This window comes from Coloeus monedula, assembly GCF_965178545.1.
Source record: "Coloeus monedula genome assembly, chromosome: 10".
Classification (NCBI taxonomy): domain Eukaryota; kingdom Metazoa; phylum Chordata; class Aves; order Passeriformes; family Corvidae; genus Coloeus; species Coloeus monedula.
The window spans coordinates 23,028,639-23,046,971 of NC_138790.1; the positions used below are offsets into that span (position 1 = coordinate 23,028,639).

The 18,333-nt window shown below is 42.5% G+C and overlaps 1 protein-coding gene across 1 annotated transcript in view; it reads right to left on the reverse strand.

Moving 5' to 3' along the window:
• Positions 1-18,333, reverse strand: part of LOC309576630 (uncharacterized protein) — a gene marked incomplete at both ends in the record, with an annotated part of 185,648 nt that overhangs the window by 65,342 nt on the left and 101,973 nt on the right. Inside the window, one exon of the mRNA XM_082288043.1 lies at positions 18,171-18,293. Within this exon, the coding sequence (XP_082144169.1) occupies positions 18,171-18,293 (123 nt within the window). The remainder of the gene's footprint in view (positions 1-18,170; positions 18,294-18,333) is intronic.

An 18,333-nucleotide genomic window follows, 5' to 3' on the forward strand; every position in this document is an offset into this window, starting at 1 on the left:
TCCCTGAAAAAATTTCACCTGGCAGATGTTTGCCTAGATTTTGTCTGTCCTTTCCTTAGCAGTCCCCAGGGATGGCAACTCCACCTCCCACCATCTTCCCCAGGGGCAATGCTGGTACCAAATTATCCCAAATGCCAAAGATTTTTTCCTCCCCAAGTCAAGCCTCCCTCCTGCAACAGACATCTATAAAGAACCCCACTTTCAACACTGAACCCTCCTGCTGATTTAATTGCTTTTTAGATCACGTTCTGAAATCATCTAATGTGAGGCAAGTCCACAACTGCTCCTGTGGGGAAGGGAGTCGACGGCGAAGGAATTTGCCCCCGATATTGTGCTTGAGGAACAAGTGGTCTGGCTTTCGTATTTTTGCTGTGGTTGTATCTGTTTTGCATTTAACTTTCATGGTTTACATATTTTTTAATGCTTTTATGTTTATTCCATCTTAGACAATCTAATCAAAATTTACTGAAAGAGGAAGTTTTAAATGAAACTTGGAAATGCACAACATCCCGCTCCTGAGGAAATGTATTTATGAAGCTAAATTTTAATACTTCACATGTGAATTTCCCTCACCTAAAATGAAGTCCTGGTGTTGACTGGTGTTTAAATTCAGACCATTTGCTAACATGCACAGCTTTTTGATCCTTCTGCTATATTTGTTGTTTTATTAGACTGTATACTACATACACGTCCTACTGCCCAGAGACATCTGGAATATGCCTTTTTTTAAACAGAAATTTTGCTTTTTAAAATGTAAACGATAAACAGAAAATATTATTTACCTTGTTGAATTCCATACTGCTAAGAACCAGCCTGCTGAAAAATGCCAGGACGAAATCAAACCCAGGAAACTCTTTGTATGGAGTGCCAGAGAAATAAAACAAGCAAAAAGACTCAGAAAAATAGAACAAGGAAGCAGCTGAACCACATAGTACACCACGTTCTAGTATTTATACCTCAATAAACTCAAACACTGGGAGCTTCAATATTTTAATTTTATAGGCTACGATCATCTGGAGAATTTCTCTCATATACCAAACGCAGTTTTAAGTTCGGATATTGGCACTTACAAAGGAGAAAAAATAGTCCAGCTAATAAAAATGAGCTCAGAGTTAGTGATATTTGTTAGTCTCCATTTGGAGATTTAAAGGAGTGACTTGGTTTATGGGGGAGCTCTGCACCCAGCAGCAGCTCTTCCCTCAGCGGCATTTCCCTGGTGCTGGCACATCCCAGAGGGGCATAAAGCAGTGATATTGCTGAAAGTCAACGTAATTCAATGCAAAATAAAAGATCCTAAACCACTTGTGTACATGAACTAGACCCAGCCCTAGCCTGAGACTCCCTGCAGCAAGTGGAGGCGAGACCCAGGAGCCGAAAATGCAGCTCTGCGACGCCACATGAACAGCAAATTTGATGACAGATGATCCCTTCCAGCCCCAGACTTCCTCCACAAGATCAATATTTTAAGGATTATATGCTGAAAGATTCCTTCACATCCTACAGATAAAATCAAGAGAAATGCAAGGCACAGTCGCCTTTCCACGTCTCCTCCATCTCGAGGCCAGGAAACAGCTTCGCCCCCAGTTACAGCAGAAAAATTCCCTAATTGTTTCGTCTGGGGAGCAGTCTGCAAAGCAGACACTGCTATAAATGCTTGAACTGCATTTGAAAGTTTTAAAAGTCTAAACTATTTGGACTTTTACAAATTGCTGTACTAGTAAAGGACATATAGCAGGAAAGCAGCAGCTTCTGCTGTTGTAGATACACAAGTGGCCATTTCTTCTTCTACACAGGAATAGCTATAGAAAGATGAAATTATTCTATAATAGCAGATGAATAAAAAAATTTAAAAGTATTCTTGACATATAAAGCCCTTCCTTTGCAATTCAGGAATATCACAAGATTATGGAAGATTGTATCTGTATCTGTGATTAAATTTGGATTAGTTTCCCCTGCAGATCAAACTGGAACACCTTCCTGCTCGACTTTCTATAGTTACAACTTAGGATGCTTATCTGAATAACCTGAATTTCAAGCCACTTACAGCTTGCTTATCACAAGTCAGACTGTGATGAAAGCAACTGCATCCCCACAAGACAGAGGGAGAGCAATCCACGGAGACAAGAGGGAAAATGAGAGCTGTGTGCTGTCCCCAGGCTGTCTTGCCAAGGGGATTATGCTGCTGGGTGAACAAAGCAGAGGCAGCGTGTGGATATTCTCCTTCTCACCTTCAGAAGATTTCAGAGAGGCTTTACAGGGGGATTCCCCACTGAAGGCACCTTCCTGTGTCCTTGTTTATTCACCTTTCATCAGGAATAACCTAATACTCAGGCACACAAACCAAAGCCTGTGTGTTTCCAAGATGTAAAATACTCTAGCCACCATGTTATACATCTTTTTTAGCTCTTCATGCTCCTGAGGGCTGTGCACTTGGACTGACCCTTCCTCCATCCTGACATCTCAAGTTCCAAACACAATAAAAGAGGATGCAATGTACAAATGCCCAAGCCACTGCCAGCACCCTGCCCTTTCCAAGGGCAGATCCTACAGGTGAAGTTATAGACTGTGACATCCCCCAGACCCCTGACTGAGGGCCCTGCTAATCTCCAAGGAGGTTTGTCCCTAATTGATTTGATGAACCACACTGACAACAGTCCGTTTTCCCTGCCCAAAACCTCTTTCAATACAGAGCTCTGTGACTGCTTGTTTGGTATTCACGATCATCACATCAGTGGCTTTTTTCATATCATTATTAAAATGCTCAGGAACAGCTATGATCAATCAGTTCCTCAAAAATACACAGAGAGCAGTGTTAAACATGGATAATTAGTGAACCTGCAATCCTGGCTTTTATAAAGGAACAAAAAAAGCAAGATGCTGCCAGAACAATTCTCTACTAACAGAAAGCTTTACTTTTTAGACCACTAAGAAGTGCAAACAAGGTACAGAACTAAACCCCAAAAGAACAAAAAAGGAAGGAAGGACACAAGCCTCCATTTTGAGAATCCTGAATGGAGGAGAGATGATGTGCCAAAGGTATCCCAGGGATGATATTCCCACTGAGGAGGACACTGGCCAAGAGCACCATGTGACACAGGGTGACAGCAAGGTTTGCCTCTCAGGGAGCTTCCCCCAGCCAGTGACACTTCTTCAGGGTGACAAATGAACAGGCTTTCCTTCCCTTGACTATAAAAACATGCACAGATCAAGAAGAACTCCTCTAAGTCAGTATTTTCTGAGAGATAAGCAGAAAAAATTTCCTTTTCCCAGTGCCCAGGCACTGATGGAGAAAGAAACCAGAACTGGACAGTACCAACCTCACCATTTAGATTAGATATTAGGAAAAAATTTCTTCCTGGAAGGGGTTGTAAAGCACTGGAAGAAGCTGCCTGGGGCAGGGATGGAAATGTCACCATCCCTGAAGCGTGGATATCGGCACTTGAGGACATGGTTTAATGGTGAACATGGTGGTGATGCTGGGCTGACTGCTGGACTTGATCTTGAAAGTCTTTTCCAACCTTAATGGCTGTATGACTTCAGGATTATTTATTTAATTATTAGTTGTTGGCAAAACCTCTTTGCTTTGTCAAGCAGCGAACAACACGGAGAGGCAGAGACCAAATGGTTGTGAGCATCAGCCACCCCACAATCACCAGAGACTTCATATGGATGAAAGGATTTCAGTCCAGCTGGGGGCTGATGTGAGAGCCCATTCTGGGTCCCTGCTGGCACAGTCACCTGCATGCAGGGGCCCAGACCACCACCATCACACCATCTGTGGATCTGGCCCTAATGCCTTTCACGGAAGCATAACTACACCCTTTTTACCAAATGCCTAAGAAATACTACACAAAACTGGAATGAATGACACGCAAATGTTTCCGTTTTCCAGTCACCACAATCCCCCAGCTTGCTGCAGAAAGGATGAGACCAGCAGAAGCAGGGAAACACAAACCCCTACTTGTACTTACTTAGGGAACCGTTTATGCTGATGGTTTTAAAATCAGATTATAATTAAAAAGAGTTACAGCGATTATTTATAAAAAAGATCATGACCAGAAAGAAGAAACATGGTCTAGTCTTTGCAGCATTATCTTACAATCCAGTAAAATCAGGGTTTGTCCCCTCTTTACCCTGGAAGCTCTGTGGGTCACTGGTCCCCACACAGCATTGTGAGGATCAGTCAGGAATGATGGTGATAGAGAAAGAGGAGACTGGATCTTAAGTATAAAGTACCACAACAAGAAACATTAAGTGGCTCTACTTAAAATTATCACATGGGGATAAACTGTTCAACTCCAACACAGATTTGGAAATAAGTTTCAACAATCTGGCTCACCTCTCCCTTGCCCTGATGGGCTCCCCCAGTCTCTTCAGCTGCAGATCACTTCGTACATCTGATATGAAAACTCTGATTGTTTGCTACTTAACGTGGTATTTTAAATCAACAAAGATGCATGACAGTGCTTTGCCTTCTGTTATTTGTAACTACACTGTTACTACTCTCTTTTCTATATTCCAAAGGATGTTTAAACCTCATAAAAGTTATGAAGTGAAAATATCATATGGTCTTTCCCCGCTAATTACATGGTGGATTTTACACATTAATTTAGTGTGTTTTTCAATTCAATAATTTATATACTCACGGGAAGGAAGGGAAACAAGCTTGATGCACAGACATTCTTAAGTTGATCACAAAAGTCAAAAATTATTCTATAAAACTGAAAATAAGCCCCTGTTATTGCTGTAAGTAGGTAAATTTATAACAGATTCAACTCACAGCTTCCTTTACATCAGAGTAGCTCAAGTCTCAAGCTTGAAAATGTCCAAAATCTGACAACCAGTGTGAATCCCCTCAGAAATGCACTCACTACTGAGCATGACATAATTTTCTCTCACAGCAGAAGTTTTGAAAAGGATCTCTCCTGTTTTACTAACACTAAAATGATTTTCATGGTTTGAAACTTTGATTGGAGGGGGTTGGAAACTCCTATTGCTAGAAAAAAATTTGGCCACCTTTTCCACAATGAAAGAAGTTTTACACTGGTATTGACTCTAGGAAGGAAAATACAAGTTTAAAGTCTGGTCCAAAACAAAGCCTAAAATTAAAAAAAAAAATTAAAAATCAGTTCATATTAATAAAAAACATTTTTTTTTTTTCAGTCAACCAAACTGAGCAGCAAAGATTGAGAAGAGCAGTTTTGGATGGCTGGGAGGTTTTAAATTGCAGAAGTCCTGGTCTAGGGCTTTTTTTTTAATGCTTCACAAAACCCCACAAATATGCTACAAGCTCTTTTGAGTGGTTTTCTACAACCTGATGTTAAAATACCTCCATGAAACAGCTTTCAGCATAGATAAATGTGCTCCTGCAGAGCCAGCTGGGTCATTTTGAACTGTTAGTGCTCCCAGGCTTTTATTTTTGTTCCTCAGATATTTGTTCTGCCCTTTGCTGGCCCCTGCCACGGATTAGATGAGCATCCATTGTCTGCTCCAGCTCCAAGCCAGCCAGGTCAGCCCCGACTGCTGCAGCTTCCTCACGTTCCTCACTCACAGGTGTCCCAGGCAAGGCTGCTCCAACAGGACTAATTCTTGGAATGGCTTCAGCAAACCATACCAAAAGGAGCACATAATGCCTGGTAAGGGACTGGTTAAAAGCAAGGTTAATGATTCTTCACCCAATTTAGCCCCTGCAAACCGATTTCACAAAGAACAAGGGCCCTTGTTGGAGCAGCCAGTTTTGTACGTTTCTTCACCCAGGATTAAGGACAAAGCAACTTTTACCAGCACCCATTCTGCAGGCACAGAAAGAGGCTTTACAAGTTATCTGGTTATCTAACTTCCCCTGAAAACGGGGAAGGTAAATAATGGCATTAAATTAGCACAGCCTTTTGTACCAGGTTCACTGCCTTTCAGTCCTTCCTCCAGACCTCCCTGGAGATTTGGTCACACCATGGAGAGGCATCTTCTGCCCTGTAGTTGGTACCTCGCCCTACTCCTCAGATGTTTTCCCAGGTAGTTTTAAGGACTTCCAGCTGTGCCTAGGCTAGGTTTCACTTCTCTCCTTCTGGTTTCTCTCTCTCTACACATTAAACACCAAAGGATGGAAATCACGGCGCTGTGAAACACTGAAAAGCAGAGTCATCAGTTGGATCATGTGTTAGGTAATAAATATTTATGTCCAGATCTGAAGGGAGATGCATCTCCAGGTGCCTGTTTTCAAAGGAAAAGGACAGAGGCATCTCCAAGGTATGGCATTTTTGACAGAGCCATGGGGCAGGAATGGCAGGAGCTGCCCCACAACCTGCTTTTGGGGAGAAGACTTCTACGAGCACTGCAAGGACAATCCACTCCATCAAGTCTAAAAGACCTAGATTTCATTTCCTGGTCTGTCACTGGCCTTACTGGAGAATAAACAGAGGAATAAATTGCCATGAGATATCATGCAACCCTGTTAGTGGGGGCCACAGGTGATTGGAAAGAATGACATTGACTGACAAAGATCCTGGTAATTTGATTCATTGAATTTGAATTCAGGATGGGGAAGGAATATATCAAAGATGCTCTAAGACTTTTTTCTTTCTTTCTCTTTTTTTTCTAATATTGCTTTCAAGGTAAGACTGGCACAAGGCAACCACTGAAGGTGGTGACTTGTTCCTCACCAATGCCTGGACCCTGCCACCACAGTTCATTTCTCAGCTGTCCCCCAGGAAATCTCCTGGACAGAGTCATGTGAAAAGAGAAAATTGGCCAATATTTGTACTGCCCATTTCTGCTTACTCTCAATGCCTGACATGCCACTCTCTCACGAGATATTTAACAGTGGTTTAGCTCAATAAACATCCAAGAGCCCCTCATCCACAGCTCTAAATGCAAACCATATGTTGCAGATGAAAACCCTGGAGATTATAATTAGAACTGTCCATTCAATTTAAACAAAGTCAAGAATGAAAACTATTTCAAATTCAATAAACAGGCCATTTCAAAGTGTAGACACTGTGGAGGACAAGCTTAACAACTTAATTGACAGGTAAAGCTTCATTTCTAATCCTCATTTTGATATCATCTGTAGCCTCAGGAGTCAAAACACATCACTGCTCAGTGCTCAAAATATGCAGAGAAAATGAAAATGTCAGCTGAACGAAAAAAAAGGAGAAGCATCTGTTTGATAGCTGTGTAAGCCTGTGATACGTAAACTGCTTTGGAGTCAAGCAGCCCTAATTAGAGTTTCAAGGAATTCTTCATTAAATACACACACACAGAGACATATATATATATATATATATATATATACACACACACACACATTTTAAGCAATTATTGAAACCAGACAATTTGCAAGAAAAGCAGGCTATAGAATTAAAGCAAGGAACATGATAATTTCATGGACAGACCTCAGACAACACTCTGATGTTTTCACACAGCCCTGAAGAAATACGTTTTTCCATCTTTTCACAAAGCAGTTCTGTATGTTTTTCTCCACTCTAAGTATTTTAAACAAAAAAGAATGATCCATTCTGGGATCTCGGTGTAGTACACAGCATCCCAGCAAAGCAAAAGCCAAAAAGGAAGAGTGGTAGGGTTACCAGCCTCCACAGTGGCGTTAGACTAATAGATATTTTGGCAACTGCACCCCCTTGACGTCTCCAACTCCCATCAATATGAAACCCACACAGATGGACACAAACTCTCAGGGGAGAAGTGTGCCAGGATAAGTGAATGACCACATGAAATAACAAGGAAGTACGAGCTGAAGAACGACAAACCAGATAAAAGGGTAACTTAGGCTCCTAAAAAAACATTTACATACTGAAAAAACCCACCTTCATTAATGTCACTGTTTCCAGTAGAAAAGACGTGAATGTACTGACTGTGAACAGGGAAGTCGGAAGGAATGTTTTAAAGACAACAATCAACATTTTATGTGATTTCTGCTTAGGAGACAGACTTCGAGATCATCAGTATCAGCAGCTCCTGCAACACTCCTGCAACACTTTCTGATGTGGGGCGGAACAGCAGAGAGAACATTTGTTATGTATGTATCAGTTTTTAAACACAGCTCCTCAGCACAACCCAGTTGGGCCCTGCTGTGAGGTGGGAGGGTGGCAAAGGAGGGGAGGATCTCTACAAGGAGATGTACTTAATAAATGACAGCATGATACAGCCATGTGTCCGTGTGTGCAGCTCGGATCCGAGCTGCATTAAGGAGGTTTATATGCTGGGCCACCAGCATCTTGTCTCGGCAGGATATGGAAGTTTGCAGTAGTTATGGAATAAAAAGAGAAATGCCTGATGTGATGACAACACCTGGATTTTGCTAGCAGCAATATCAACGCACACTTGCTGAGTTCCATGTCTCTACTACAGCAGAATGCAGAGGATTGTGTTTTCCACAGACAGCAGGTAAAACATGCACAAGAAAATTATAATCATGCAAACACCTCCATAATCTGATGTTTCCAGCTTACAGTACACGTGCTGTGCTGGCTGGAAATACACATGTGATTTGTGACAAGGCTGTGCAGGACCAGGAGAACAGGAGGGCGCAGACACCATTCAGCCACCAAGCTCCACCTCTGCCACTCTAAGCCTGAGACCACAGCACAACCTCCTCCCCCTGTCACAGCTGGCTCCTGGCACTGCTCTACGGCCAGCAGCTCATGGGGTGCCTCTTCAGGTGCCACCACAAGCATTGATCCCCCACTGGATCCATCCCAGCTCCAGGACAATCTGCTACATAAACTGCCAGCCAGCAAAGGACAGCATTTTACACGGATTTTCTTGATCTGCTTCCTTTACATCATGTGTGACTCTGCAGAGATTCTACCAGAAGAAGAGAGAAGTGACATTAACACATCCAAAATCTGTCCATGCCACCTTCCAGAGCTGGATCCTGATCGTGAATCACAGATTGTTTGGGTTGGAAGGGACCCTGAAGATCAACCAGTTCTAATCCCCCTTCCACTAGCCCAGGTAGTTCCAAGCCCTGTCCAACCTGGCCTTGGACACTTCCAGGCATAGGGCAGCCATGAATTCTCTGGGAAAGCTGCACCAGTGCCTCACAATCCCCACAGGGAAGAATTTCTTCTCAATATCTGATCTAAACCTTCCCTCTGTCAGTTTGAAGCCATTTCCCTCTCTCTTATCACTCCATGGCTTTGTCAAAAGTCCCTCTCCAGCCCTCTTGGAGCCCTTTTAGGCACTGGAAGGGGCTCTGAGGTCTCCCCAGACACTCTTCTTCTTCGGGCTGAACCACTCCAACTCTCTCACCCTGTCTTGTAGGAATAATGTCATCAGGCACGGAAGAATTTATTTTACTTCCTTTTTTCTTCCTCTTCCTGAGATTAAAATTCACATCAAATTAATCAGTTGATTGCTCCAATTTTATTAGTTGTTTTTGAACTCCTTGGCTGACACTGAATCCCTTTTGCGACAGGAACTGTTAACAAGGTTCTCAGGTGGGTCTTTCACAGAGCTGGCATGCAACAACAGCAGGTTTACTTCAAGTTGGTCTTCTAATATATCCCAGCTAAAGCCCTCAGGTACTCCTGTAATTGAAGTTTGAGTAATCCAATATGATGTTGATCAAACTACTGATCTTTTAATAAAGCAGTGTAGCTCTCCCAGCAGTTGCTATCTCGCTGACAGTCATGTCTGGATCGCTTCCTTTGGGCCAAGGCTTTGAACAGAGAAGCTGACAGATTTCTGTTTGCCTTAGATTTTATCACAAATTGTTTTAAAGCTTTTTAAGGTTGTATCAGATGGCTCATAAAATCCACAGGCATTTCAATAATAAAAAAGAAAAAAAGAAAAAAAAGAAAAAGGCAGTTCTATTAGCTGTCCTGGTGAAGAACAGTATTAAATGCTCCCAAAGGGGAGCATAAACACCACTCAGGAGCTGTGCTCCTTCCCGTCTCCGTACCTGCCGTCAGCCCTTGTTTACGGAGCCTGTAGGCAAAGCTATAGAAAAAGCTGTAGTCACCCTGCACAATAACCTCCTCTGAAAGGCAAATGTGCTCATTTTTCCCCTCATAATTTCCATTTAAAGTACGAATTTAAGGTTTTTCTAAGCCTCGCTTCTCCACACAAGAATAATTCAGCTGCAATTTGCATTTTCGATGTGCTCGAAATGAACACCAAGATGACTCATGGGCTGTTTATAAGATGCCTGTATTTGCTGGTAAATACCTTGCTACAAACAAGCTATAATTTAAGTATTCAAAAGTCTTGCTTCTGCATAAAATTACTACTATGTGTAATTTTGGAGACCCTGACCAGAGCTTCAATTTCAGGCTTGCAAAGCTCTTCCTACACAATGATTCTTAAAAGTACGAGTGGATTTTCTTCTCTTACAACAGCAATCATTGTATCTCTGTAATTGCAGAAATGATTACCTGGCTTTTAATTCACATTAGTCAGCTCCAACAATACCCTGCTCCTTTCCTTTCCTTAAAAAAAAACCTAATTATTGTCAATCAGCCCACTGGAATGTTAACATTCTCCATAACCTGCCTTTCAGAGGTAGTCATAAATGCAAAAAACTAGCTAATACAAACTAATCAGAGCCCTAGAAATATCTCAAAACATATTTGTACCTCAGTCTATCATTTTTTGTCACATTATTTCCAAATATTACCTTTCATCTGGACAGTAATAGTCTTTTCATATAGTTCTATAATGCTTTTCATCCAACTATTCACAGCTCCTGTATTAATTAAAAGCATTAAGTCCCTGAGTAGTGTGACAAATACCGTAATATTTCTGAACTTTAAATGTTTTCACTATCAACAGCTGATCAATAGAGATTTCTGCATCAAGTGGTTTGGACAAAGAAAACTTTCCAGGCCACTTTATTTTGCCCACGCCCAACTTTGTGTACAAACTCACAACTGCAAGACCTGGAGCTACCCACGGAGGAACGAGGGAGGGGGTGACGGTCACTGTCCCTGCACTTCCCACAAACACTCCTTTCCAAGGAGAATGGCAAGTTGAGGTTTCTGCTCTGTATTTCCTTCCAGCTGGTGGAGCTGGAGGAAGACAAGGTAGCTGGAAGCCTTGGGAAGCAGTCCATGTGCCGAGCCTGTGATCAGCTGTGACGCACGGGGAGCTGCGAGCGCCATATGGACGGCACCGGCAGATGCCGCCGAGACAGGACTCTGCGTTTGCTGCTACCTGTGACATCCAGAAACAAGCTTCCCCCTTCAGATCAGTGATCAATAATTCATCTGATAACTGAAATGCAAAGGGAAAAGGTGCCAGTCTGCTGTGGGGTATGAGAAGTACCGTGCTTTTTAAAAGCTGCCGCCTTGGAACATGGCAGAAGTTGAGATGCAGGAAATGTATGACATGGTGACAAGCTGCACTACACCTAACCCTGTGTAATCCTGACACAACCTGAAAATTAAACTGCCAGTTCCATGGTTTGTTTATGCAAAAGGCTGTTATTAAAACGTTGCAGCTGAATTAAGCATTCAAAGGGAAAAATCAAGGCACCAAAAAACAAGCTCCATTGAAAAAAAGAGATTTACCAAGATTATCTGGAAATAATCATTGAGCCCTTGAAATATAAGTGGTCCCAGTCTTCCCCAAGAGTCAAGGGCTGCAAATAAAGGTAGCATTCATTCAGCTCTTGCTTTGGAGTCTTGGATTAGGATAATAGTACCCTTGACCCAACTGCTATGCATAAAACTTCTACTTAAAAAGTGACTGCAAACTGACTCAGCCTGTTCTCAGCTCCCATCGATGAAAACGTGTATCCAGCATAAACGAGCTCAGCCTTCAATGGCAATATTCACTTTGGAGGGAGCTGTCATAACTGTGAGCCTGTCTACCCCGAGGGATGGCAGATGTGAGAAATCGGGTGGTTCAGCTCACAGCCGCCTTTGTTCGGTGTGGGAGAGAAGAGCAGGGAGACTTCAGCAACAGTCAAGCAGGAATCAGGAAGAAACTAAACAAGGGTAATTAAAATTCAACAATAAATCAATTATCAGAGCATCAGCTGCTCTTCTCAGCCCAGACTGACACAGAACCAGGCAGGAAGTGTCTGTTCTGGCCCGAGCAATGTGTCCCTTCCCTGACTGAAGAGAAACAGACGCAAAATGCTGGGATTTGCAGAGTTTAGTATTTGATATATTTTCGTAAGATGGAAAAGGTTTGTGAGCCCCCACCATGTAGCTGAGTGTTTTATGCTCACAAGGGCTCACCAAAAGCAAGGGGACTGCCCAGACCAAGCATTGCTGTGCTGACAGCCACTGCCAGCCTGGAATGAGCCCCCGAAATTCAGCTCAGGTTCCTGCCTGCTTGGGCTTGCCAGGAATCAGCACTCAGGTAATTCATTTAAAAAGTCCAATAAGCTGCAGTCAGTGTTACTATGAATCTGTTGTCATTTTTGCTACTTATCTGGAGCACTTTTTTTGCTGTAGAACTACCAGGAACAGACAAATGCAGACGGATGACACCATGTGCCTAGGAGAGTGTAACAGCTCCGCACAGCTATTGATCCCAGCCGGATCCAACACGGCTTGGGAGAGCACGAGGCAGGTCAGAGGAACAACCTCCACCCATCATTTCTGCTCAAGAGCCAGAGAGAAATGCTTGAAACGGAGAATTCCAAAAGAATGACTTGGGAGTAGAAACAAAATTAGATTCCCCATCAAGTTTGCAAATGTAGCTATGGACGTCTCCAGCAGTTTCTGCCTGGAGCTTCTCCGCAGCCATGCACAAAAATCACAGTTCTCCTGCCTAAATCCAACAGTCTCCAGAAAACCACAGAAGTCTGAGTGCACAATGCCAAATAGTGTTTATAATGCACAATTAATCCTTAATCTCAGTTAATACAGTTCCCTCTATGAGAGAAGTAGGGGAACCCTTCCTTTTTTTTTTTTCTTATTACCAACTGGGATCTGAAATCAAAGCATGATTTTTACTCATGACTAAAAATACTGATTTGACAGGTAGAAGCAATCATAAATAATATTTAAATTTAAAAACAAGTATTGCTTCTTGTTGAATTCACTTTAATTATCAGACATTTACCAGTATTCTGGATGTACAAACTAATGGAGAAGAAAATGTTTATTCTTCCCCCCCGGCAGATTACTGCGGGTTTTTTATACTTTGAAACTTAAATACTTGAAATTATCTGACTTAGCTCTAAAAGCCCCAGCTGGAGTCCCAGGATACCTGAGAACAACTAACAACAGGGTTGGAAAAACCAGAAATTAGGTTTTACCTTCTCTCCTCTCACAAGTCTTTTTCTTTTGCCTGTTCTTTTTCTCTTCTTTTTAGAACTGCTGTAAAATTCCAACACCCTGAAATACCTCAGTTACCATGATGGCTCACCCACGGTCTGCTAAGTTGCTGAGGTGGAGTTGTCAGTTCCCCTCACTCCATGAGGCAGACATGAGGTGGGCAGAGTAATTCAGTTACAAATAATTAGATAATTGTGATACAATTCCTGCAACTGGATTTATTTCTTTGTCTCAAGACAAGGCCTTGAAATAGAGAAAGATGAAGAGGGCTGGGTGGCTTCACCTCATCTAGGGGTGCCTTCACTTAAGTGCTGTAAGATTTGAGTTCAGTTGGTGTGGTATTTGTTGCACCTAGAGCTATGAACTGGTACATTTTTTTCTTTTTGTAAAATATATTCTCCTTGTTCTCCTTCTGTTGAAGTGTTCCTGGAAATAAGTACCTCAGTGTCACGGCCTGCCAACGATGCGTGTTGAATCAAATGCAACTTTTAGAGTTAAGACAATGCAAAAGCATCCTGAATCCTTCCAGTAGACTCATTTCTCCTGTTCTAATAAAAATTAAATAAATGTAGTTAAAAATTCCTTGGTATTTCCCTCAAAGTGCATATCCTTCAGGTTTTATCACAGGACATGGCAGACACCTGTACATTGATTTGCTGGACAGGGAAAACAGCCCAAATGCAGAATTAATGTTTGTTCTCTTCAACAAAACCAGAATTTGACAAGAATAAGTTATATCTCAGACCTTGTTAACTTAATAAATGCTGTCACCATATTAATCAACACTTCCTTGCTCTCAGACATGTCCCTCAGTATTCCTTTTAGCCCACTATTAATTCTTCCAAGGCAACAAACAGCATTTGGAGAGTTCCCACGTGCCCTGGGATCAGGCTCCAGCACTGACCCTGGTGACTCTTCCATTCCTGGGGTAACCAGTGGTGGCCCTGCACAGTCACACTCCGGCTCTGGAGGCAGCTGCTCCCAAAGTCCCCCTGGCCAAGGTCAGGAAACCTGCCAGAGCCCCGAGGTTTGACCGAAACCCCTGGGGACGGGGTTACAGTGATTGCAATATCACTCTAATCAACAAAGTAGGGGCTTTTTTCATCAACAGTTAATCACAGGACTTCACTTGTCTCTAAGTTCCTCCAGTTGCCTTGACAGATGAGAACACAATAATATAAATAAGAAATGACAGTTTACCAAAGAAGGTTAACATAAGGTCGCGACCTTTTTCTACTTGACTTCTGCAGCTTATTCATGTGTGAAAACACGCTTTTGTAGCTGTAGCCTCAGCATCCCTTACAAATCTGGACTTGTGCCAACAACTGAGCTTTCAAATTACCATTTAAAATACCATTTAAAGTGGTATTTATGTTCAGAAAATACCATTTCTGCATTTTGCGATGCTCCAGTAGAACTGTTTCGCATTAGAATAAAATATGAAATGAGGATATCTCTGCATTTCACAGCCTATCTCGCTGACATAGGCTGTCAGTGGTACCTCTGCTTCACAAACAAGGAGATATGGGACACACACCCATCTCCTCTCCCTTCCTCAGACCACCTTTCTGAGCAAACCCACCCATGGCCCCTCCCCAGGCTGCCCCAGGAACACCACAGGATGCACAGGGCACAGCATCAGCCTGACAGTCCTACACCAGTAAATGTCAAATATTAATTTGTCACATTATTTGTGCAGTGATTTAAAGCCAAATCCCGTCTCATCATTCATTTCCACCAGGCACACGAGGAGCGGGAGGGAAGCAGGAGCTTTCTGTCACAATCTGTAATGCCTACACGAGGAGCTGCCAGAAGATATTTCTCTGTCACAGAAGCAAACTGAAGTTCTGAGCATGAAGGCTGGAGAGTGAAAGCTGCAGCACAACATGGAGATAATTAGTTCTGAAAGGCTAATCAGGTCACTGCTCTGGCTGGCATTTCTATGGAGATGCACATGCCTTCATCTCACCACACCTTGCCTCTTGATACGAGTATCCCGCACCAAAGCGAAGCAAGACTTTACAAACTACGTAACTCTGAATGACATATCCTGCCATAAGAACCCCCAAACAGCCAGGAAAGATCCCTACAAATAGCCAGGAAAGATCCCTACAGCCCCTGGAAGGAGGACAGACCCCGCACCACAGGGTGTCCCAGGCTGTGCTGCTTGATCCCCTTCCCCATGTGGGTCCAACCAGCCACGGAACCACTCAAGAAGGGGAAGGTTTAATCAAAGCTAATAGCAATAACTATTTTAAGATTATCTCACCTATTTTATGCTGTTGTCTTGTGCATATTCATGGAGCCTCGTGTCTTGCACGCACCTCTGACACCCTGGAAGGTGGAGATGTTGAGCACTGTCAGCTCATTCAAGCTGTGAAATTAGGCCTTTGGGTCTCCAAAAGAATTGTTCACAAACTCCCAGCAATGATTGATCAAAAGAGCAGTGCACTTCAGCATGTTGTTGGTTAGTGAATTTTTATCCACTTTCCCTTCCTTAGCATTCAACAGCTACAAATGGCTAAAATAATATTTAAAAAAACCCAACAGTTATTTCCTGACATCTTTCCCTTTTGTCAGAAGGATGCTCTATTTTGTTTCTGAAAAACATGATCAATCTTTCCAGCAATAATGACTCGCTGAATAAAATCTGTGCTACTTCCATGCTGCTTTTCTAACAATACACTTTATTTGTACCTTGGCTTATAAAAAAACCCCGTACACCAATCGATCATTGCAGGCACCAGTGAAATAAAACCAACCATGAGACAAATAATGGGAGCAGAACAATAGTGCATATCTATTTAATGCCTGAGTTTAGACTAAGGGGTAACATAAAGCACAGTGATGCCATAAAGACAGAAAGAATGGAACAACCCAGAATGACAATAAGCTTCATTCCTCCAAAACCACTGGTTAACCTGAATGAGGAGCTGTTTTACTCCCATCTGCAAAATGACTCCTCTGAGCAAAGCAGAGGCATCAATAAAGCCCCAGTTCAGTGCCACACCCTGGAAGACCTTCCAGCAGCACACACAGTTTTGTTTGGGAGCTCACTCTTCCCTCATGTAGTAACCAACCACTAAGTTACTGATATCATAACACCTGATGGCCAGAACTTGGCTGAAATTGGCCTCCTTGCAGGTCAGTACAGCCAAATGCTCGTTGTGGTTGTCACCTCTGCAGGATTTCAGGTGTACTGAGTGACACCACCACGTTCACTTTGTTTTATAACTTGAGCATTTCCAGTTCATTGTATGTTTCCATTTTTGCCTGAAGATTTCAAAAAATAGCTTCAAAACAGCTAATAATATATCCCCCTGCAATTCCTGGTCAGACGAAATATAGTCCAAAAATCAAATACCTTAAGCTCTGTTTGAGTTTTCATTAAAGACTGTCCAAATGCTAGAATTTAAAGTGTATTGTAAGAATAGTTTTGTGCAGAAGGAACACTAATTTGACTTACCTATTAACACAAAACTATTCTAATGGAAAAATTACTCTTGCATGCTAAGGATTAGGATGAGTAGGACTCCTGCTTTCAAAAACCTTGGGGTTTGGACAACTTTTATGCACCAAAAGCATTCAGGAGTCATCAAAACACAGACCTGTGCACGGGCTCATGGGCATATTGCCAGTCACTCCCCAGAAGAGGTAAGAGAAGCTGAGGTGAAGCAGCAGGGACCTGAATCATCCATGATATGCCGGGGTTGAGCTCTCCAAAGGCCAAATGAAAACACGGAGGACCATAATGAAATACTTCAATCAAAATAAAATAACCATCTACAGCTTATTTACACTCTCAAGGTAGATCTCAACTGATAGGCTGCCATAGAAAATAATTCCATCGTCTTTTAGTGAAAAAAGGAGTGCAGCCAAATAAATTAGAAAGTTAGGATAAATCATATGACCACAAGCAAGAAATACAGTGCTTTGTACAAACCTTAAGAAGGAGTCGAACAATGGTAAAATGAAATCCTGGAAGAAAGGAATGTGTGAGATACTGTGCAATGGGAAAAGCCAGAGAATACTGTTTCTTGTGTAAAGCTGATAATACAGTTCATGAAAAGCTGCCCTGAGATTAAAAAAAAAATCATCACTGATGCATTTACTGCAGCACTGAAATGCAGGGGAGGTGCAACCCAGGCACACAGCAGAGCACACCAGAGCATGTGGCAGCACATCCCCGTTTCCTGTGTCAGGGGAGAGCTCGGACAGAAGGAACTGCTCTGGCCTGCAATGCAGCACACCTTGGGTACCTAACACCTGGCCTCCTCCACCTTCTGCAGCATCTGTTGATGCACAAAATGTAGTGACTGTAGGTCATCACCTCATCTGGGCTTGTTCACACCCACTCTGTTTACCAGTGCACCTTTAGGAAGCCTGACCATAATTCATTATGTGTTCTAACGTTAAGTTTTTACATACGAACAAATTTTACCCTATAATACACTAACTAGACTTAAATCTCCCTTAGGAAAAAGACAAATGGGTTTACATAGCATGTGGTTTTAAATCCTTTTTTATTCAGTTAATCTCTAGCTGTGGAATTGTGATTGAAATGGGAAAATGTATGTGTATCTTCTGGTAAGAACCATTTTGCTTCAGAGACAGATGAAATATTATCAAGCGTATACACTTCCTTCAGGTTTTTAAATTGATGATGGAAATCCCATAATCAGAACATGGCACAGCCAATCCAGGTTAAGTGATAACATTTTTTTCGACAAAATAAAACAAAACCCCAACCCTTTGAAGTGTTCTTACAGTTACATCTTCATAATCCAGACATGAGAAGATCTGCACTCTCGACAACTCTGAGCACATGCTCTTCAGCTGGCTCCACATAAAAGCCAGCATCTCCTTCTCCTTCCTAAGTCTGCTGATTCCTTAATAGCAGTGAGACATGGCACAAAGCATTACCTCCACAGGATTTTCCATCTTCCCCCAGCTTCTGGCCAGCTGGACACTTGCAGTGGTAGCTGCCGATGGTGTTGCAGCAGCGGTCGTGGCAGCCCCCGTTCTCCATGGTGCACTCATTCACATCTGCCAGAAGAAAGCACAAGCAACCAGTGAAGAGTGGGCA